At 31.9% G+C, this 23,239-nt stretch overlaps 1 protein-coding gene and 3 long non-coding RNA genes across 53 annotated transcripts; all 4 read right to left on the bottom strand.

Moving 5' to 3' along the window:
- Nucleotides 1-1,124: 1,124 nt before the first annotated feature.
- Nucleotides 1,125-2,291, bottom strand: LOC146958097 (uncharacterized). Its single transcript, XR_015024995.1, has 2 exons — nt 1,474-2,291; nt 1,125-1,389 (listed from the first exon to the last, which is right to left on the bottom strand). It is a non-coding gene; the product is annotated as an uncharacterized LOC146958097 (long non-coding RNA).
- Nucleotides 2,292-5,415: 3,124 nt separating this feature from the next.
- On the bottom strand, nt 5,416-11,690 carry LOC146958096 (protein ADP-ribosyltransferase PARP3-like). 50 transcript variants are annotated; one of them, XM_085741268.1, is made up of 15 exons: nt 11,583-11,690; nt 11,440-11,488; nt 11,049-11,081; nt 10,833-10,956; nt 10,471-10,591; nt 10,271-10,394; nt 10,056-10,124; nt 9,760-9,803; nt 9,402-9,504; nt 8,881-9,057; nt 7,209-8,234; nt 6,475-6,638; nt 5,937-6,250; nt 5,701-5,861; nt 5,416-5,622 (listed from the first exon to the last, which is right to left on the bottom strand). In XM_085741268.1, exons 13-15 carry the CDS (start codon nt 6,001-6,003, stop codon nt 5,593-5,595), a joined length of 258 nt encoding a protein of 85 aa, XP_085597394.1. In that variant the 5' UTR covers nt 6,004-6,250; nt 6,475-6,638; nt 7,209-8,234; nt 8,881-9,057; nt 9,402-9,504; nt 9,760-9,803; nt 10,056-10,124; nt 10,271-10,394; nt 10,471-10,591; nt 10,833-10,956; nt 11,049-11,081; nt 11,440-11,488; nt 11,583-11,690; the 3' UTR covers nt 5,416-5,592. The 50 variants fall into 50 exon arrangements, with proteins under 50 accessions (XP_085597394.1, XP_085597395.1, XP_085597392.1 ...); XM_085741269.1 differs by having other exon boundaries at nt 10,471-10,538; XM_085741266.1 differs by having other exon boundaries at nt 7,209-8,090; nt 8,881-9,048; nt 9,760-10,124.
- Nucleotides 11,691-14,449: 2,759 nt separating this feature from the next.
- On the bottom strand, nt 14,450-15,095 carry LOC146958095 (uncharacterized). Its single transcript, XR_015024994.1, has 2 exons — nt 15,051-15,095; nt 14,450-14,845 (listed from the first exon to the last, which is right to left on the bottom strand). It is a non-coding gene; the product is annotated as an uncharacterized LOC146958095 (long non-coding RNA).
- A 3,457-nt stretch (nt 15,096-18,552) lies between these two features.
- Nucleotides 18,553-21,490, bottom strand: LOC146958094 (uncharacterized). The gene is made up of 2 exons (XR_015024993.1): nt 20,344-21,490; nt 18,553-20,040 (listed from the first exon to the last, which is right to left on the bottom strand). It is a non-coding gene; the product is annotated as an uncharacterized LOC146958094 (long non-coding RNA).
- Nucleotides 21,491-23,239: the final 1,749 nt, after the last annotated feature.

The raw sequence follows: 23,239 nt of genomic DNA, 5'->3' as shown, positions 1-23,239 counted from the left end.
TTAATTTTATTTAAAGGATTTTTACCATGTAGTTGGTCAAGCTGAAGATGCATCATCATGTATATGCAATTATGCATGAGATTGTGGGAACTTATAAGCTACTTGTCATCTTTTGTTGGAGTGACGGTGAATCGCACCATTAGCTAGTGATGGTCCAAACCAAAACACTATAGCTTACACATGGCTAGCTTGAATTAATATCTAAATAATGGTACTAAATTACCTCTTATCCATGTTATCTACGAACAGCCATTTATGTTTCTTTGAAACTAAAGACTATAAGTTGTAGCATAGCTGGAAGTAGGGGTGGCAAAAAGGCAGCCCACCATGACAAATGTGTAGAGGGACTTGACTTAATTTAGATGAGCTAATCAGGACATGAAGTAAAATAAAGAGTAAGTGTGTGTATATTTTTGCTATGGTATAAAACAAAAATATATGGTAAAATAAGCTCCACCCAACACTTTCTTAACCTCTATCCCGATATATGTTTGAAGCAAACAATTACCAATGTTTTTGGGAGGGTTGGCGAGTGGCAACATGGTTCTTCTATAGTAGAAAAAGAATATGAGTTCGATTCATGGAGTTGCTTAGTAAGAGTCAGTCCAACTCCTTTCAAAATAATCGGATGCCGCACCGCACTACCGACTTAAGGATTAGTCCGAGTGTTGACTCAAAGTCAAAGGGCTATGTTGTGGGATACCTTGAAACATCTATTAGGAGGTCAATGGTACCAATCACGGTCGATTAGAAAGAGAAAAAAACGACAACGAATATTATTGAAACACAGCAAAATGCCCAAAAACAAGGAAAGCAAACACAAACAGAACAAAACACACAGACATATTACAAAGCAGAATTCAAATGACTGGCAAATAAAGAGCAAGATTGATGAGTGCCAAATGCTATGCGTAACTGATTAGAATTTAGAAGTCACCCATCCCAAAACTTGTGGGCATCAGAAAGGTTGAATTCGAGCAATGACACTGTCCATGAACATAATAAAAGGTATATTAAGAGACAAATCCTATCCTCTACAACCTGCATATGATATTTTCATGTCCTAATCCACATAAACAGCTTCAATACCGGGCATCTCCAATATCGACAAAACAAGCATAAAATTACCTTGAAGAAAGTCTCAGCAGAACTATTGAATTTTCGTGATAAATCTCGTATCCATATACACAGATACATTATCAAGCACGTTAAATAATTGTCAAATTATGATGATGAAAATTTCAAAATTTGTCCAAGTACAGAGTCCATGACCTGATTTCCATCTTGAAAATTCAAAATAAGAGATGGTTTCATTATTTCATATAAAGAACCAAGAAATTCAAGGTACAAGACAATAGTCCACATTTACGACTTCTTGGTTTGACATCCCTGTCAAGGATATACCAATATATCAGGCACCATTCGTCGGTTATTCAATATACCTGATTATCAAATAATGAATAAACAACTCACTGTTGATCAAATGTTTCTGGAGTATTGTCGCGCAAATTGTTTTCGTATCTGCAGATAACATGAAAAAGTTGGAAACAAAAAACATAAAGCAAAGCCAAACCAAGAAGCAACAATGTTTTCTACCATTCATTTAAAAAAATGTTTCATTGAATAAAAATAAGGTGCAGAGGCATATCAATTGAGAATCACTTAATTAGTATATTAAATGGTGGAATTGTTTTGTAAATGCATGATACTTTTAACCATGCATTTTCAGTTCACGAATGAAGGCTACACAATCAGACTAGGGCTATTAAAAAAAAACCAAAAATCTGAACTAAACTGCTAAACTGAACCGAATCAGCACTATAAAGAACTGAACCTTTTTGTACAGTTCTTGAACTAATCTGGAATTTTAAACAAAGTTCGCTAAACGAACTGCACTGGAAAGAACTATTTGCACCTAATAGTTCATGGACCGTATGGTGTTTGACAATTTGTGAACGAAACTCTCGGTTATCTCACAGGACAGAAATTAATTCATGGACCGTATGGTGTCTTGAACCACCTAAAGCTTATATCAATAAATAAAAACCCAAACCCAAAATATAATTTTCAGATTTTTTACTGCACTGCTCTTTATTTTTAGTTAGTGCAGTTTGTTTAGAATGAACGGTGCATGCAAGTTAATTATTTATAGTTTCATTTTTTAATAATGTAATAAGCTATACTTATGAGTACCTGTATATTGCATCTCTTAAAGCTTGGTTTTTTGTTTTCATCTCTAATGTGACGAGAAGAATCAAATCATAAGGTTGAAAGTCCCTGTCTACTTCTATTTTTGCTTAGAAATAGGAAGGAGGTAGTAAATGTTAGCAACATTGGTACTTATATTAGTTTTCAGGGATCAAACTCAGGACTTCCTCCTTTAAACTTCTTCAACGTCCCTCTATGTGAGACTCTAAAAATCAATTAATAAGCGAACTATCAATATATACAAATAGATACTAAACATTCCACTGCGAATGATTATCAATAGTTTGTAACATCTTCGTTGCAAAATATAGTATCTATCTTTTTTTGGCACAATCATTGCAAAATGGTATATGTATCTTGTAGAGGTGCATGGAATCAATCCGACTTATAACTTTTTAAGAAACTTGTTCTGGGTTCTCTACACTATTATCAAGTGGTTTCATCAACATCATGTCATAATTAAACAAAAACGGAAACTTCCAAACTGAATAGAGTTATCACTCGAATATTTCGGTTTGTAACTCGCGAACGCTTTGTTCATGAAAAAAAAAACATATATTTAGGGGTCTGTGAGCAACTAGGGTGTCACTATTTTTGTGTTAAAAAATGTAATAATCGAAAAACTTTTGGGTTACACTGTTGTTTAAAGGTGATTAATCTCCATCGAAAAACCTCTTTTTTAAATGCATAAAATGAGTTCTCTGCTCGCAATTGAATTTTCATCGAAAAAATCTGTTGGACACACAATGTGAGTTGTCCTCCTTCAATTAAATTTTTCTTCCACAAGAGAAAGGGATTGAACCCGGACACTTGGTTAAAGGATGCAAGATTACCTACCTCGGGGACCAACCCCATTATTGGCAAATATTTAACAATTTAATCTTTTAAATTTGCGAAATGGTAATTTATCCCTTAAATTAAAGAAAATCACTTCGTTTAGTTCTTTTTTTAAAATTTAACTAGTTGTCAACCCGTGCTTCGCACGGGGTGGATTGCTTTTTTTCGAATAATTTTGTTCGCAAACACATATTTGTTAATACGCTTAAAGGTGAACTGATTCCGAACATAGATATTACATGCAAATAATTATAAAATAACATGATCCATAACATATCAAATCATAGATAGGTCTATCATAAACGAAACCAAAACAGAAGTTATACAACATATATTCTAAAGTAGTTGTGTTTGATGGATTACAAAGTTAAATTTTCAAAACGGCCCCATCATCTTCAATTCCAAAAGTAACCAACCTTTCGTTCTTTACTGGTTACGGATGTGTCTGACATACATTTTGGTTGGTGGATCTTCCAATTCAAAGATCAACCTGTCACTCTCTTGTAAGTCGCGGTCTCTGACAAAGTTAGACCAATCACCACCCAAAGATTTCTCAGCATTCCCCCTGCCAGCAGTTGTTACCTTGCAATTATATGTCTTGTGTGTCTCTACATCCTCTAAAGTCACCCTTAGATACTTCCTCTTCAAGATTCTCTTGGATATTTGATTAGGAAAATGCTATATGAAATCAAAAATGAAACTGTAAACTGACATAGATCGCTTGAGCAGAAACTACTTCTTTAAGGCTGATGCTATGAGACGTTAATATATTACAGTTATAACACCATCTAAATCTAATGTAACAGAGGATATGTGGTATGTTATCTCTTTTCAATTGCTTTATTCATTTGCTACATTTGTCTGCATTTTTTGATAGTCAGCAAGTTTGCATAGCTTTATTTTTTGTAGTACTGGTTTCGAATACGGACCCACTCCATGATGAAAAAGAGCAATGAGGATGTGCCATGGAAATCTCATATTTATAGCAAGAATGATTTATTTCTATAATCAATATATTGTTGATTTCCAATATTATTCAAGAAAATTAGATTCCTTTTTATAGAAAATTGTTTTGCATAGTAGGAATTTTGGATTCTTCCATTGCATGTATATTGGTGAATAGTCTTTTTTAACAATAAAAATGCATGCATTGGATTGCCATGTCCTGCCACATTGAAAGAAAAGAAAGAATACTGAATTATGGAAAGAGACATGTGATTGTTAATCCAGCCACAACTCCTATGACTATTCACGTGATTTTTCTGCATAAAAAACCATTACACCATGTATCTTAATGATACATATATAGCCATTCATGTGAGTTTTTTTTTAACAAAGAAACCATCATATTGCCAACAACATAAATTTTGTGACCTTTTTTTTGCGTTCTTTCCTCTAGCACTTTTTACTTGCGTTAAAAAAAGGCAAAAAAGATATCAATGTTAAAACTTGGTTGTTTTGCAGAAATCAATTATACCCTTGCAAATTGGTAGCCATTTTCTTAGTTGTTGGTCGCTAAGAAAAACGTCAATAGTTGTAGAGAAGAAGCGACTCCCGTGCTGTTGAAATGGAGAATGGAATAGAAATTGGATCTTTTATTCCGTTTGTTTTTCTGTATAGTTAATGGATCAGATTATTGGGCTTTGAACAAATTCAGAACAGTTGGAACAAACTGTCTCAAACGTGACATGCTAGCATTTGTATTGGTGTAAATAACAAAACTATATATTAGGCATGAGTAGTTAATTTAAATTTTGCTTAAATGTCATTTTTGATTTTAAATATCAATATTAACTACTTTTTTTTTTTTTTTGACAAGAGGATCATCAGCTTGTAAAGCCTAAATAATAACCAGATTGATTCTTTAAAAAAATCTTAAATAATATACTCCATACCCCCACATCTACTGACTCTTCCAACCAAACCCCAATATATACTAAATAAAACAGTTGAACTAATCAAAAAGGAAGGTAGAAGCATGAATGAAGAGAGAGATTATTGTCGAACCTGAAACACATATAACCATCTCTCCTTACTTTATTGTCGAACTCTATATTATTATTATAAGAGCCTCTTTCTTTAGGAACAGAGTTAACATAATTTTGTTTGCACATAATTGCCCCTAAAAAAATGAACATATTATAACCTTTGACATCAATGAAGTGCTAGTTACAAACCCGTGCTTCACACGGGTTGAATAACGTATATTTTGTAAAAAAAATTGTTCTAAAGGAAAAATGAGCAAATTAAAGGAGATAGTTGCATTTTTCAAGAGATTGTTGTTGATTATAAATGTGAGAATTAAGTAAGCATATTGCACAAACATTAGAAATGTGCACCTTTCTAAAATATTTATCAAAGGAGCATATATTTTGTTCATGAGACCAGAAAAACAACATACTAATTAAGATGAAACTAATTGGAACCAATGAAGGAACCAATAATGTACAAATTACGATTACATATTAGCCAAAATTATAAAAGCACACTATATACCATTGTGTTATTTCTTTTGAACTACCTATCAAAATACTAAATCCAAAAACTTCATTGAACACCCTCCAAGGCTGCAGCAACCTAGGAAAATTAGGACAAATATTCAGTCTTTAAAAATAGTAGTTGAACCAATAAAATGTAGTGACTAATTAGGCTTACATGATCTGCAATCTCTTGATAATCTCTAAAAATGAACGGCCTTGTGGAGTGCATCAGAGTGAACCATCTCTGGCTAAAATCAGACCAAATAGCATCAGACTTGGGCCCAATCTCTTTCAGTGCTTTCACTTTCTCTATGAATTCCAACAGAACTTCCTCACCTGATAGACCTCAAGTGATGGTCATTCTAAATGACCTCAGATAAATAAGAAAAGGAAGTGTTTTTTATTACATACATATTTTCAAGTGAAGATTTGTAACCATTCCTATTGGAAGGTCTAGAGAGTCATAGCCCATCTCCATCAATCCATAAGTAAGGTAGTAGTGAAAATTCAGGTAAGGATGATTCAAAGTAGTTTGAGTTATTGTGCTTACTTATATATCTTCTCACTGCACATAACCTTCATAAAATTTGCAACCATATGCTCAAGTTTACAGTGTGTCGCTGCTATCCCCAGCAGCCGAAGACCTAACGCCCCATGAACTTACACACAGTATAATGCTGCCATGATTGGCAAAGGTATAGAAGCAAAAAATGCTCCAAATTTTCCTGGTTGAAAAGGAAAGGGTAATGCATCAGATATCACTAAAAGAATAACAACATTAAAAATAGGAAATTAACCTTTAGAAATGTCAAATCTGAATTTATGTAAAAAAAACGAACATAAAGTTACATAGATTAGAAAATATGCTAAAATTATGAAATGATGCAGAGCCTGTTAGCCTATCATACCAAATACAGAAAAGAAAATCATAAAACCAGCTGATAAGCACCTTGCATCTACTAATTATGTTTGTATTAATGACATATTGGCATTGCTTATCTGAAAAATTTGTGAGGTTGATCTGTTGAGATTTGATACTCCATCTTGTTAGCTTGATAAAATCCAATGATTCCTTAGCTACCTAATGTGTTACATTCCAAATTTTCTACAGAACTATGCAAAAGATTAGAGACCCCATAGACACACAAAAAAGTACAGCAATATTTTTATTTTTATGTTTTTATATGCAAAATACAACATTTTGTTGATGAATATTTTTATAGTAGATATACCTCTGCATATATTTTTCCATTTAAAGATGCTTAATTCTGAAATCTGAATTAAGAGTTAGTGATAACTTACTTAGTTATTAATGATGGCCTCAACTTACGATCACCTCACTTTTACTAAAAGGGTATTGGGTAAAAATAGGCCACAAATGACTACAAACAAAAGAAATATCCATGTTCTTATGCTTACAACCATTTGTACTAATGTTAAAAAAAACTTTTGTACTACATCACGTAAAAAAAAAAAAATCCATTTGTACTACATATAATTAAATGTACTTCAGAAAAAAATGTTAACTCATAAATAGAAATCTCAGTTATTTGGATATATTAATTTTTGTACTTGATTGCTTGAAATACCTTCATTAACAAACTTTTTCTTGGGTAACACTCATTGTAATGTTTCTTGTACATACATAGAATCTTATGAGAAAGAGATATGAGGTAAACGTACACCGATGCTGCACTTCCGGTTACAGAACCAAACATGCCTCGAGCGCAAGAAGCTTATCAAACCATTCCTTTGAATTGTTCGACTGCTCCCTTTCCTTCCGCTTCCTTGACTGTTTTTTTAAAACTTTCAGAATTTCTTTCCAGTCCTTCGTCGACATTCTTGCCACCCTTTTTTAAAAACCAATGGAATGTTTGGATGCCCCTACTTTTTTCTTCTTTTTTTGCAACAAATGCGGCTGTGATGAGCTTTCGGACACCGGTTTGATATGAGCAGAAGTAAAATAATCGTCGTTGTTAGGAATGACTGTATCACCTTCAGACTGAGGAATTTTAGCAAGATAATCTATGCTCCAAGGTCCTGATGTAGCAGACCGCTGCTGATGCATGAAACCAGTACCTTGCTGCGCCTTAACACACCTTTGCAAAGTGGGAAAATTGCTGTCATGACAGACCTGCTGTTCGCTACTTGCTGGCAGAAGCGTTTGTTGAGATTGAAGCAGCTTGGTGGCCACCACTTCAACCTTGTGCGCGTCCGACTGTGTTGTACCATCCTCCAAGTCCGTCGTCATCAGCTCTTCTTGAATAACAATGTCAGTACCGGACTCATTTGTTTGCTTCTGAACTACCTGTTGACTTCATTCTTTATTCAAATCACCTTGCTGCGCCTGAACAATGTCAGTACCTTGCTGCACCTTAACACACCTCTGTGAAGTGGGAAAATCGCTGTCATGACAGACCTGCTGTTCGCTACTTGCTGGGAGCAGCGTTTGAGCTTGGTGTTCTTTTATAGTGTGTTTAATTTTTTTTTTAAGCTTGATCAGGTCTTTCTCATATTGTGCAGCATCAACACTTGCACCAATGCCTTGACCACCCAACTCATTACCTATATAGCAGCATGCAAACAATAAGTTTCAAATGAAATAGAGTTGACATAACAAATAGCTTTTCTTGAGTTGTCTCCCCAAACTCCCATGAATCAATTTGGTGCCTCCCATGGAGTGCATTCAAGCCAAAAGTCACCATGGCCCTGCAAGTGATAAATTCAAAGTTCCAGCATAAAAGTGATTTTTCTTTAGTAGCATTGAATGTATGTCCACTTGCATATATTGTTATAAGAACAAATAAGCATTTTAGTCCTCGAAACTGTAAGGCCACGAAATTGTCACTCAAATTTCTGTAACATCAAATTAGTCCCTTATCAGTTCAGTCCTTCCATTAAAATATCTCTTTGGTAAATATCCATCAAAATCAATAAAAGACCTGCATATTGACTTTAATGGTCTCTTGCTGCATGAAGACAAACATAGAAGCGACTAAGTTGCCCGACATTGTTCAATTAGGCGACTAAGTTGTTGTTTTGCAAGTTAAATAAAATGACTAAATTGATCAACCTTTACAATTTCAAGAACTAAAGTGTTGATTTTCTCATTGTTATAATGTACGTCTAAATAGAAACATTCTTTCCATTTGGTTCCTACCTGGCTACAAAGCAATAGCATGTGGCCTTTTTACTTTTTAGCAAATAAATCCTATGACTTTGTCACAGACTTGCAATACTCTCCTACGTAAGAGAACCTAATGTAACTTTCCAAACTCTTACTTTGGCAAGAAGGAAATAGAGGACATAGTTGATGAAAAAGAACAACAATCTAATTAATATAATTCTCACTCACCCTGTATATTTGAAAAAATGATTCAGCTCATCCCACCTTCTCATGTGTAAGCATCCCTTTGAAAATCCAAACAATCCACCTTTCATTTTTTGAAATTGTTGGCAAGGGGACTTCAAACTTCCTACCTCATACAACACTTGGTCTTGCAATGAACGTCCAACTCTTATCCTGAAAGGCCTGAAAGCTATCAAGTAACCATTAAGTGTTGGCTAACAATTTAGTAAACTAAGAAAAACTATATTCTAAGAATTAGTATGTTATTGGGATATCACTATTTGAAAAGGTCTTTGAAATGTAATTTGTTCCGTTAAGCTCCAAATTTGCTTCTTAATCATTTGACTCTAAATTTGCTAAATAATTTGATGCATCTATTTACATTTAGTCCACCGCCCTATTCTCATGAAACCATGTGTTTTAAGAGGAAACTTTATCATAGACCAATGTCAAGTTTAACCTCATCAAACGTTAAGAATAGCTAAAAATATAAGATTTCACCAAAACAAAACTCAAACCAAACTCACCAAACTCCCTGAATCACCTCCTAAGCAATTCATATTTAACCATATAGTTGGAACAACAGAGTGGCAAAATGTAGCTCCACTGACCAAGAACTTGACAACCCTTCTAAATATGCACAAAGGAAGAAAAAATCAAATCTTAAAAACACAATTTTGAAGAGATAAAAAAAAAGTTCACATTGCATGTATTTTACACTTTTTTAAATTTAAAAAGGATCAGTACACCTGGTCTACGAATCTATTCTAACTATCAACAAATTCCGAGAGTTTTAGGAGGAATGGGGATTGTAATTCTTTCTACTTCTAGGGGCATAATAAACAAATGGTTTTCACATGAAAAAAATGAAACATTGGTACTGACCTGCACTTTTATATCATAGTTCCAATCTCACTGAACCATCAATCCTACAAACTTCAAAACCCTTATTCAGTAAAATATTAATCCATTATATTGGGAACTTTAGTCCACTAACTAAAACTTCAAATCTGATATCATGATATAGCGTAGTTCATCCAAATAAATTGCGCATTTGAACAAATATGACTGTGAGTGGTTTCAAAAGTTCCAAATCATGGTTCATCATCAAGATTAATTTAGTTTAATGAACCATGTAACATGCCTTTAAGAACAGAAACACATAACAAAAAATATGGAACCTGAAACACATAACGGTCCCTCCAACCTTTGTCAGACCTTCAATACTCTGCAAATTCACTCTTTCTACACTGCATACATAAGATCATTAAACTATGCCATTACTTTATGCATATGTGTGCTACAAAAAAATGGACTAATAATCAAATTGTTTTTGATACATTCATAAGAAATACATAAAAGAGTGATAGTAGAAATTCATAAGAGTGAAGCTAACCCCATGAATCATGATCACAGCAAGTAGAAAGGTAAAGACGGGAATAGAAGGCTGTAAGGCAGAGGCATAAGTTGGATTTGTATAGCCTAAACCATAAAGAAACAACAGTTGGCTGCCAAATATCCTGATCATAAATCAACAGAGAATGCAGTCAAATAGCAATTTACAAATCTGAGGTAAGTAACCATTGCTGCTAGTACCTCTTGCATAAGATGCAGCAGTACCAAATGAGTACCAAATGAGGCTCAAATCAATTCAAGTTAATATCCTGCAAAAACAACTTACCAAATGAGTACCAATCTGAATTTCTCCATAAGAAACCTGCAAAATTGTAAATAAAAAAAAACAGATATATACAATGTGATAAAAAAATATCAGCAATCAACATACTTATATAGGAAAGACAGAAACACAACAAATAAAAGGAAAAAAGCACCAAGACTGATTCAATTTCTCAAAGTGGACAACAATCATTCATTATAAGAACCAAAATCATTACTCAAAGTGGACTACATACTCCTATTTAGCATCAATAATTATCATATTAGAGAAGAGAATTCACCCGTTGCAGATTTCTTGACCATGCACAATGATGAATTTATTTGTTTTACTCCTTTGCTTCAATTGCTATCACCCAAAGGTTATGTAACAATGAAGTTTATCTGTCTCAGGTTTTTCATGTGATCCTGTTATGTATCAAAAGAATCTAATAGGGTGAGAAAACTCATCTTTCCCAAAGAAAGAAATATAAGGACCAAAATCACATGATTACACTTACACTAATGAATATCATCTCTGGCCCTTTTCATACCTACACAATCAAAATCACAAAATTAAATCAAAAATTTAACAATTCAATTGATCAATTATATCAACAACAACATTAATAACATAATTAACAATTTGATTAACAATAACATATGTTAAACCTAATATTTGTTGTGATGAACATATCTATCAGAATCAAAATTCCAACCCCAAACATATAAATCACATGCAAGTTCGAATTTTGATAATAACCCAGAAAATAATTCATCAAGAACATAAATTCAATAACAACTATCATCTCTAGCTCTCTTCATACCTACACAATCAAAATCACAAGATCAAATAAAAATCATCAATTAAATCAACAACATAAACATGCAACGAAATCAAACAACACAAACCTTAAAACAGCAAAGAACCGCACCAAAAGCTGCTATCTACTAAATAAACCTGAAGAAGAAGATGAAAACCAACATTAGAACAGAACCAAAGCACAAAAGAAGCAAGAAAACACAAACATGCAAGGCGATTAAGCAACACAGACCTTACAACCACAAAAAACCGGACCAGAAGCTTCTTTGGCGAAAAAAACGGAACCGGACAGAAGACATGAAGAAATAGGAGGAAGTAGTGGTGGGAATGAAATAGTGGGAAGGAGAATTATATCGGCCCATATATATAGGTGAACACCATGATTTACTAATTTACCAAACTGCCCCCACAGGGGTAAAATTGGAAAAAAAACGGACAAAGATTTTCCTAAATAGTTTAGTAGATATCACAACTTTAAAGATTTTATGTTTATCTTAAAAGTAACAAGAGACTATTAAAATTTTAAATTATTCTCACATCATATCGTTTCATAGATATTCAGGTTCGTTTGATGCGCAAGATATGATAGAGAAATGATAAGATAAATAGTTTGATAAGGATAAGATATAATGTGATAGAGACATGATAAGATATGATAGTGATATGATAAACGATGAAGAGTTTGTTATGGATAAGATATGATAGTGATATGATAAACATTTATCATATCTCATGTTTGGTTAGCACATAATAAAAAAAATGATATCATTATTTAATCATATCAAGTATTTGTTGTATGTTTGATATTGGCATGATATATTATCTTAAAGTGATTAAAATTATCCTTCTGAAACAAACCCATAAATTTTTTTTTTTAAAAAAAAAGTGTATATATATATATATATATATATATATATATATATATATATATAGGGGGCATATCAAGTGAGAATGAATTTGTTATGTGAGAATGGTAAGAATAAATTGTAGCCATCAGATTAGAAAGGAATGGCTGAGATTAAAAGTTGAGTTAAATGAGTTATTGTACCCAATTCCAAATTCATTCTCTTTCACGTGTTCTTCTCTCCCCTCAAATTCTTTCCCAAATCACACTTCTTCTTCCTCTAATTACAACACAAATCAATTCATTCCTCCATTCAACACAACCCAGAACTTGAATTACAACACAAATTTGTTTTCTCAATTATTTATGTTTTTTTTGTTGGAAAAGAAGAAATTAATAAATCTGGAAAAAAAAAAAGCAGCGATAATGGAGGAGGAAAATAAATGGGGGAGGGAAAAGCGGTGACATCCTCCTTGGTGGTTGGTTCTATTTCAGTCCTTTTGCTTAATTTACATACTGAATTCAAAATTTGCAAAACACAAATGAAAAATCTCAATTAATGAAATTGATTTTAATCTAACACAATGAAAGAGAGGGATATGGTTGATTTCAATTAACTAGAAAAAAGGGGTATAGCTGATTTCAATGAGAGAGAGAGAGAGAGAGAGAGAGAGAGAATGAGATGGAATTGGGAGAAGAACCAACACGGTGAGAGAGAGAAGAGAAGTGAAATTGGGGGAGGAAGACAAAGGCTCTGTTTGGTAAAAATAGCGGATAGCTGATAAGCTAGCTGATAGCTTTTAGCTTATAAGCTAGCTGATAGCTTTTAGCTGATAAGCTAGCTGATGACTGATGACTGATAAGCTAGTTGAAGTGTTTGGTAAAATTAGCGGTTTAAGTAGCTGATAAATGTAAAATGACATAAAAGGGTATTATTAATTCAAAATATAAAGTTTATATAACTTGATATTTAAATATTCATGAATTCTTAATTCAATTTTGTTTTTTAAAAAGTAAATAGACATTTTTACAAAAGACTTAAAACAATTTTATATGGTTTAAAACCTAATAATTGACGGTTACAATGAATTTTTTTTTGAGAGGACCTTCTTGAAATTTATTTTACTGAATTATTAAATACATTATCAATCAATAAGGGATAAATAGACATTTTTACAAAAGACTTAAAACAATTTTATATAGTTTAGAACAAGGGAAAAAAACAAGTGAGGTATATTATCATTTAAAAAAAAAAATAACACACAGGGGAGGTATATATATATACACACACACGTCCATCATTATATTAGAGTTGTTGAACTGCAATATTAATGTGCTAAACAAAAGCATTGTACGCCGTCCAGTAGCATTTTTTTTAAAGTATAATATATTATAAAGGGTAAATATGGGTTTTAATTAAAATAATAAGGGTAAAAATGGAACAAAAGATGATAAGCTATAAGCTATAAGCTCAAACGCTACTTGGAATAGCGTCTGAAAAATAGCTTATAAGCTCGTGGAAATTCGTGAAATAAGCTATAAGCTCATTGTAAAAAAAGTTACCAAACAGAGCTTATTTTGTCAAACGGACTTATAAGCTATCCGCTATAAGCTATAAGCTCTTTTTATGGTCTTACCAAACAGAGCCAAAGAGATGAAAGAACATGTGACCTTTTTTAATTTGGTGCTCTAATCTAAACAATACATTTTAATCTAATGGTTCAGATTCATTCTTACCATTCTCACATAACAAACTCATTCTCGCCCCCTATATATATATATATATATATATATATATATATATATATTTTAATATCCATCCACTATAAGACTTAAGGAAACTAAATACTATAAAAATACCATTACTAGCCCCTTCTAAAAAATTCCCACATATTCATTGTTTTAAGATTAAAAATGTTATTTTTTATTAAATATCTTTTTTTTCTTTTAACACTTTAATGCACACACTACTCTACTTTTATTATTACTATTCTTATTTTATAGGTCAAATACCTCCCTGGGTCCTTTAAGTTTCACGTTTGTTTCAGATAGGTCCTTTATGTTTCTAAGATTTCAGATAGGTCCTTTAAGTTTTGAGTTTGTTTCGGATAGATCTTTTAAGTTTATAAGGTTTCAGATAGGTCCTTTAAGTTTTGAGTTTGTTTCGAGTTTGGCTTAACGGACAGATCAACTTTGGCTTAACGGAGGTTGATAGAAAGGACCTATCTGAAAAATTAGCATAAGAGAAAAAAATATAAGAAAGAGAACCACTTCTTAATTAGCATAAGAGAAAAATTAACAGACATGCATATTTAATTAACTTTGAGTGAAAGTGATACAAGATCAGAAGGGTACTCTTCAGTCTTTACTATGACTCTCATCTCAATGAACATAACATAACATGACAATGAAATAGACAAGGGGTACCAGATTATTTATTTCAACATTACTAATTTTCTAGTTCCCCTTTTGGCACACTGAGGTCGTTAAGGACCTCATATAACATTTATCTCATCAGCTTGGTTCTCCTCCACAGCAACAGCCTTGTTGGGTTCCTCAGTTGATTTCTCAGAATCCACATGACCAACCACCACAATCTTCACGTCAAGCTTCTCATAACCCATTGCAACTTAAGTTCAAATTTACAGCACCTGCATGCCCAAATCAGAAAATTAAATTATGCACTCCAAACAAATTTGCACAATTTTTTTATTAGTTGTTAAAAATGATGTGTTATAAAACATCTAATAATTTTTTTATTTTTTTTTTGCACAATAGATACAAAACATCAAATAATTAAAAATAAATAGAAGTAACACAAAAATGATGTACTATAAGATTAGTAAGGGACATAACCTAATTTAAGTATGTAGACTTGTGAAGAAAAATGGAATAAGTGATGAGAAGAGGGAATGGGTTGAGGTTTATTTATAGTCCATCTCTCCAAATGTATTTACAAATATATCCTTCATTGTATTTCCTATTTCCCGTTGTACCCATATGATTTCATGTTTGGATGCTTTTTTCAACGATTTCAAAAAAATTTAGTTAAATAAAATATGTTTAGGTGAACTGAAGCAGACACTTTAACACACCGAGTTTTATTAACGTTAGATCTTTTGTTAAATGCTGCAAATTTTGAAAAGGATAAAGATGACATCACGATGATTGCACAAATAAATTTTGAAAAATGTGTATATAGATTAAACTTTAGGTTTGATTCATTCTCCCGAGTTCATACAAAGAAGATGCAATAAAGATAACTGTGGATATTCTTTAGGATACTTTGAAGATGTTGAATTGAATTGTACACTCACTTGAAACACATCGATCAATAATATTTTACGTAATAAATTTTCTCTGTTTCTTTCATGCATTAGAAAAAAGAAAACACGATTTAGAAACATTTTGGTAAAATTTGACTCCTAAAAGCATGAATTTTGGTTAGTTTGAGATCTTAGAGTTGTGTTTCTCTTAAGGTCTAAGATTTGATTCCTTCTGATGTCAATTTGATGGTCAAGTCCAAATGAAACACCCGCAAATAGACGGTGAAATTTATTATTTTAGATTAGTCGGTTTTTAGATCGGATACCGAATTTAAAAAAAAATGTTTAAAGTTCAAACATCTTAAAGAAAACGTGATGGAATGATAAATAAAAAAATATAACATCTAAAATATAATAAAAAAGTACTCCACTTGCTGCTTCAATTTCGCTACCTTTTAATAGTTAATTTTTTTTTTTTTGAAAGATTAGTGTTTGGTCAAGTAGCCTAGCGGCTAAAGAATTTCATCTTAAATGTGAATAAATGAGGCATTTGATGTTTAAATCCGATATATATTATGCATTATCTTTTATCAAATGAGCTAAGCTCACATGAACTTTAAAAAAATCTTTTAATAGTTAATTATGAGCATAAACAACTTGTCCTTTCCTCTAAAAAATAAACAATTTCTTTTAATGGAAAAAAAAAAAAAACTTGGTCCCATGTCGAATCATTCAGCCAACAATATTATTAAATAAAATTTTTTTAAAAAAAAAACAAGCGCTATGCTTGCCTCAATCCACGGAAATGGAAAAGATATTGATTCAAGAGCATAACCGATCCATCATACTCACCTAATTAAATTGATTATTTGATTCTGTAACTAATTTCTTAATTTCAGTTGGGTCCCATAACTCGTAAAACGTATGATTTGGTCCCCAAAAAATGTTTTCGTCAATCAAATTAGTCCAATCCGTTAATCTTTATCCCCAAATATATAAGATGGATAAATCTTATAATTGCGGATTTTCTTCGGGATATTTTGAAATTTTTTGAATTGAATTGTACCCTCACTTGAAACATATCGATCAATAATATTTCACGTAATAAATTTTCTCAGTTTCTTTCATGCATTAGAAAAAAGAATGCACGATTTAGAAACATTTTGGTAAAATTTGACTCTTGAAAGCATGAATTTTGGTTGGTTTTAGATCTTGGAGTTGTGTTTCTCTTAAGGTCTAAGATGTGATTCCCTCTGATGCTAATTTGATGGTCAAGTCCAGATGGAACACCCGCAAATAGACGGTGAAATTGGTTCTTTCGGATTAGTCGATTTTCGGATCAGATATCGATTTTTTAAAGTTCAAACATCTTAAAGAAAACGTGATGGAATCTATACTATATATAAAGAAAACAACCTCTTTCAGCATTTTCTGGCTGACTTTTTCTCTTTTCAAAAATACCCTCAATTTTCAATACAAATAACACATGTAACAAATAGATAAGAATAAATTTAAATATTAAAAAAATATAACAAACACGATATATATATATATATATATATATATATATATATATGTCTGATATTTTTTTTCCTTTTTCATTTAAAAAGTGTAACAAACTAAATGAGTATATTTATACTTAATTTTTTTATTATCCAAATTATACCCTTAAACAACTTTTTCTATAATAAAGATTGTTGTTGGTGTCATAAAAAAAAATTTAGATTTTTTTTGTTATATTGTTTGTGTTATTGAAATAGATAATGATGTTTAATTTGGTTTTTTATAACTTGAAAACAACAAACATTATTTTTTGTTTTAATCAAAGTCAAAATTTCACAAAAAAAACATAGTTCATAATTTTCAAATTTTAGCGCAGTAAAAAGAGCGGAAAGACGAGCACGCTAGTGATAACTAAAAAAGGGTCATACTAACTGACGCCTCTGAGCACTTGTTAAAGATACCAAAAAAAGAAGTTATTACTAAAAAATAATTTTTTTGATTTTTTATGGATTCATTATACAATTTTTTCAATGCAATAACTACTATATAATTTCATTTTTTAATATCCTTAACTAGTGTCCGGGGCACCGATTAACACTTTTCAATAAAAAAATATCAACTAAAATATAATAAAAAATTACTCCACTTGCTCCTTCAATTTCGCTACCTTTTTTTAATAATTTTTGTTAAGGGAGCTTTTCTTAATGCATCTTTTAATAGTTAATTTTTTTTTTAAAGAAACTTTTAATAGTTATTAACCATGAGTATCGCACAAGCAACTTGTCATTTCCTCTAAAAAATAAACAACTTTTTTTAATGGAAAAAAAAAAAAAAAACTTATCCTATTGGATACTTCCATGTTGCATTTGTTAAGTGGTCCCATGTCGAATCATTGATCCTGCAATATTATTAAATATATATATATTTATATATTTTTTTTCAATAAAAAACAGGCGCTACTCTTGCCTCAATCCACCGAAAAGGAAAAGATACCGGTTCAGCAGCATAACTGATTTTTTTTTTTTTTTGAGGAGTGGAGCATAACCGATCTATTGTACTTACCTAACTAAATTGATATCAATAAAAAACAGGCGTTGCACTTGCCTCAATCCACCGAAAAGGAAAAGATACCGGTTCAGGAGCATAACCGATTTTTTTTTTGAGGAATGGAGCATAACCGATCTATTGTACTCACCTAACTAAATTGATAATATCGTCAACTAACTAATTTGTTGATTTCATTTTGGTCCATAACTTGTAAAACGTTCGATTTGGTCCCTAACTTTGTCAATGTTGCGATTTTGGACGCCTATTAAAAAAAATGAAAATTTTGCCCCCTAAGTTTTAGCCCCTTTGCAAAAGTGACCTTTTGGCCAATTTTGACTTAGTCAATGCCTACGTGGCATGCCACATTAATTTTTAAAAATTTAAAAATCCATATAATCATTTTTTAAATTAAATAAATGAAAATGGAATTAAAAAATAAAATAAAATATTCAAAATTAAAAGGAAAGGAAAAAGGATGGGGCTTTACGATTCCAATCATAACCAGGAAAAATTTAATTCCAACCCTCATCTTCATCATCAAAGCCATGACAACAAGAGCAGAACCCTTTTTCTTACTCCTTTTAATAACAACATCTTCAAATCATCCTTCAAGAGCATAACCAGCTCCCGCTTTCTTCGCATGCATAGCACGAATCCTGACAATCTCATCATTCAACTTCTTCGCAATCTTATCCTCCTCTTCCCTCCCTCTCGCCGCAGAATCTGGAGAAAAAGCTTCACGCTCTCTCTTTTTAAGATCGAAAACCATTTTGCAGCGTTTTCCATCTCGCAATGATTCACGACGTTGATTTTCGTGCTTGACACAGAGAAGATAGTCGAATAATTTGCGAGCTTTTTCATCTTTGAGGATATCGTAGGAAGTTCGAAGTTGTTGGAAATTGGCGGCGGCGTTGGGGTCATCGGGGCGTTTGTCAGGGTGGAGTTCTAGGGCTTTGGATTTGTAAGCTTTGTTGATGTATTTTTGGGTTAGGTTCGAAAGTGTCTATGGCACCCAGAAATTATGAAGAAGATGATGAATAATTTGAATGGAATTATGGAGAAGTTTTCGTGTCAATGAAGATGAAGAAATGAATTGGGATTTGAGTTTTTTTTTTTTTTTAATTTCTTCTTTTTTTAGATTGTATGATGAATGTATGAAAATGATGATTTCATTTTTTTTTTAAATCTGAATTTTTTTTTTATGGTGATTGTATGAAGATATAGTGAAGAAGAAGATGAAGATATGAAGAAAATGGTGAGTTTTTTTTTTTAAAAAAAAACCTGGATAGAGGAGAGAAGAAAAAGAGAGAAAAAAAATAGAGTTATGCTTGAGGAGAGAGGAGATTATTTTATTTTTTTTTAGATTTTTCAATTTCCTTTTCTTTTTTCATTTTTTAAATTCAATATATACACGTGTGGCATTTTAATTTTTTAAAAAATTAATAATTACACATGTGGCATGCCGCATAAGCATTGACTAAGTCAAAAGGTCACTTTTGCAAAGGGGCTAAAACATAGGGGACAAAATTTTCATTTTTTTAATAGGGGGTCAAAATCGCAACATTGGTAAAGTTAGGGGGTCAAAACTGTAGTTTAGCCTAATTTTTTTAATCTTGACCGTTCGATAGTTTTTAGAAAAAAAAATAGGTTTTTTAATCTTGACCGTTCGATAGTTTTGAGAGAAAATAAGTCCTTAGAACATATAAGTCCATTGGTTCTAATAGTAGGCCTCGTTTGGATTGAGCTTATTTTGAGCTTATGAAAAAGAGCTTATGCAAATAAATAAGTTTTTATCTTAATTCATAAGTTCTCACTAACGAAAATTATACCTTCATAAACTGTTTGTTCATAAACTACATTAACAAGCTTTAAAATAATACATATAGGCATATTTATTTGCATAAGCTGTTTTGCATAAGCTCTAAAATAAGCTAATCTAAACAGGGCCAAAATCTAAAACATATTTTTTTCCTTTTCTTCTTCTGCTTCCCTTCTTCATGACCTTCATCATCTTCAACGACCTTCGTCATCTTCAACAACATCATCACACACATTCATTATATTTATTAATCTTCAAACACATAAACCTCAAAATTCAATTCAACCAAAATCTAATTCTTCAATCAACATTTAAATACATAAAAATTGATCAAAATTTATCAACATTCAAATCCATGAATCCATTAAATCCATATAATCAGCAACAAACAAACCCAAATGAAATTGATTAAATTCATGAATCAACAACAACAACCACCATGAACAACAATTTAGTAGTCACCAAAACAACAACCACAACAACAAATTAGCATTTAAATAAATAAAAAACGAACCTTTACAATATATATCAAACGAGATGGAATAACGCACAAAAGGGGAGTTTTTGGGTTTTAATTGAAATCATCAATAGAGTTTCTGCCTTTAGATTTTTACAAAGAGAAGTTAATTAGCAAGGTTTGAATATTGTGTTTATCTTTATGGGTTTTTTATGGGTCTACCTTCACACTATATATTTTTCTTGGGTTAACCGTGCTTTACCCCCGTAATATATGTCATTTTTGGGTTTACCCCCTGTAATTTTTTTTTTGTTTTCGTCTTTGTAATTTTTTTCTTCAGAATACCCCTCTAATAGGCCATTTTTAGAAGAATTTTTTTTTTTCAAAAATTTTGGTTTTTGAATGGTCTATTAGGGGGGTATTTTTTTTTACAAGACGAAAACAAAAAAATAAATTACAGGGAGTAAACCCGGAAATGACCTATATTTCAGGGGATAAAACACTATTAACCCTTTTTCTTTTACAATGCATTGTCAAGGGTGATTGCATTAACGATCTAGACGTATCTCAACCATGTCTATCTCTTCCGTGATACAACTAATCATATGGTTTTGAGAAATATTTAATGAGGTTTTACGGATAAAATAGAACCATATTCACTCACATCTTGTAGATTCCCACTGATGTCATCAACTACTGACTTGCGGTCTCTCTCGATGGTAAGTGGTAACACATGTGAAAATCTATTTTTTACAACCAAATAATAGCTTCCAAAAGACCAAACCTCTCAACCTCTTTGGGTGTCAAAGTTGTGCATTTGAACAAAGTTTTAACTTGAATAAATTCACCTTTGTTGCCTCACAAAACGTTTCAATTCTAGCCGCATCGACATTGTACTTTAACACTCCCATATCCTACGTATCCCACTAAACTGCAACATAACTTGTTTGACGCACGACTTCATTGCCGTTTCTCTATTTTACATGCAACCAACCCCTTGTAATGGTAGTGTCACGCCAATTTAATTGAAATTTAAATTGGTTTCTCGCTATTTTCCTTCACTTTTTCAACGAATAAAAGTTGTGTGAGGATAGAAATCCTCGACACAACTTAATATCATGGATGACACCTCTCACCTTCGCTATTTTTAAAAGCAAAGAAGGACCCTCAACACATAATATAAAGAAAGTAGGACGACAGCAAATCTTTTTGCTTGAGATCTTTCCAAAATGCGACATTTCTCATCGCTCTCGGTTCACCATTATTGAATGGTTCACTGTTTCCAATTTTTTATGAAATCTTATCTTCAATATAATATAATATGCTTAAAATAGCCCCAATCCACTCATCACAATGTAAGGGAGATAATTAAATCAAAGGTGGTGGTTCGACTTGACACCATTTAATTATTAAAAGTTAATGAGAGGAATTATTAAAAGGAAACCGCCAAATAAGTGTGGCTCGCTTTGGAATAAGTTATATATAGTATTTTTTTAAAGGAAGTTACAAATAATGGTTAAGTAATTCATTTAAGTTAATAGAACATGTGATTGTGTGTTATAATTTATAAAGGGAAATTAGTCACTTTTGTCCCTGAATATGAAAAGAGTCGTCACTTTAGTCCTTGAATGCAGATAAGTTGCAAAATAGTCCCTAAATGTAGACTCTGTTAGTCAATTTAGTCTCTGAATGCAGACTCCGTTAGTCAATTTAGTCCTAAATTGTAGACTCCGTTAGTCACTTTAGTCCCTGAAATTGACCAACAGGGTCTACATTCAGGGACTGTTTTGCAATTTCTCTGCATTCAGGGACTAAAGTGACTATTCATTTCCCATTCAGGGACTAAAGTGACTAATTCCCCATTTATAAATGATTAAGTTATAAATTTAAAATATTGTAATCAATTTTTTGATATCATCATTCTTTTAAAGGACTAAAGCAGCGCAAAAATAAGAGATACATATGCCCCACCAATATTAACAAAGGTGTCACTCATCATTCTAGTTATAGTCACTAAAATTGTGCGGATGAGGATTTTCTGTTGTAAATATTGTTGGATTTTTCCCTAATTAAGTTATTTATTTATTTAAATAAATAAGTGGTAATTACTCACTAAGTGCACATAGTGGTAATTATCCATTAATTAGAAAATGGTCTTTATTCTTTCCCTTAAATTTAGTAACTGTCCATTATGAGTGAGTGGAGGAGCAGTTTTGTTTTGCACGTTCAGTAACTTCTTGATGGCAGAAGTTATATAAAGGAGTGCACTTCATTTGTTTTGGTTCCCTAATCCTAACATCTCTATTCAGAAGACTTGCACCATCAAAGTGAGATTGTGGAAGGTTTAGAAGAGCCTCAACTTCTTCAAACAAGAGCAATGACTGGAGGTATGCCTTGATCCTTTAATTTACGTTTCCGCTGTTTAAGTACTTATTTCTTTTGTTCTTTAGGAAATAACTTACATGTGGTATCAGAGCAATTGAAAACCTTTGCCTTGCTTTTCGTGTTCTGATTTTGAGTTTTTTTTGCTTGAATATGATAATTTTCAATTTCATATTTTAGCTCTTTAGATACACCGAAACGTTGAGCTCATAAAGTAAAACATTTTTATTTTTGGTGTTAAAATGATTATGAAATCGAAATTTGTTAAAACTGGGTCTGCTATGTTTTCAATCGGGTCAACAGACCTTTCAAGAGGTTGAAGATGTATGCTTATAATTTTTAAATTCATTTTCCCGAACCGACTCAAGCACTTAGTATTACCAATTTTAGTGCCATATATTATTATCATAATTTATTGGCAGTTACGGTTTGCATTTCTGTTCTACTGCTGTTGCCATAGACTTTTTAATTGCTGCGACCAATTTGATTTGCATTGCTTGATTTTATTATTATAATAATAAAATGCTATGCAATTGAGTCATGGTTTATTTGTTTTAGCTTCATGATGCAG

The sequence above is a fragment of the Medicago sativa genome, chromosome 1 (assembly GCF_051527215.1).
Source record: "Medicago sativa cultivar Bolivia chromosome 1, Bolivia_mono, whole genome shotgun sequence".
NCBI lineage: Eukaryota > Viridiplantae > Streptophyta > Magnoliopsida > Fabales > Fabaceae > Medicago > Medicago sativa.
This window is presented reverse-complemented; position numbering and strand designations above follow the sequence as displayed.

Bases quoted from the DNA above. Each gene is read 5' to 3' on its own strand.
- LOC146958096 (XM_085741271.1), bottom strand. From the start codon at position 6,003: ATGGAGATGGGCTATGACTCTCTAGACCTTCCAATAGGAATGGTTACA. The intron at 5,862-5,936 runs GTATGTAATAAA...GAGGTCTATCAG, and splicing joins AAATCTTCACTTGAAAATAT to GTGAGGAAGTTCTGTTGGAA. The intron at 5,623-5,700 runs GTAAGCCTAATT...TAATTTTCCTAG, and splicing joins ATCAAGAGATTGCAGATCAT to GTTGCTGCAGCCTTGGAGGG.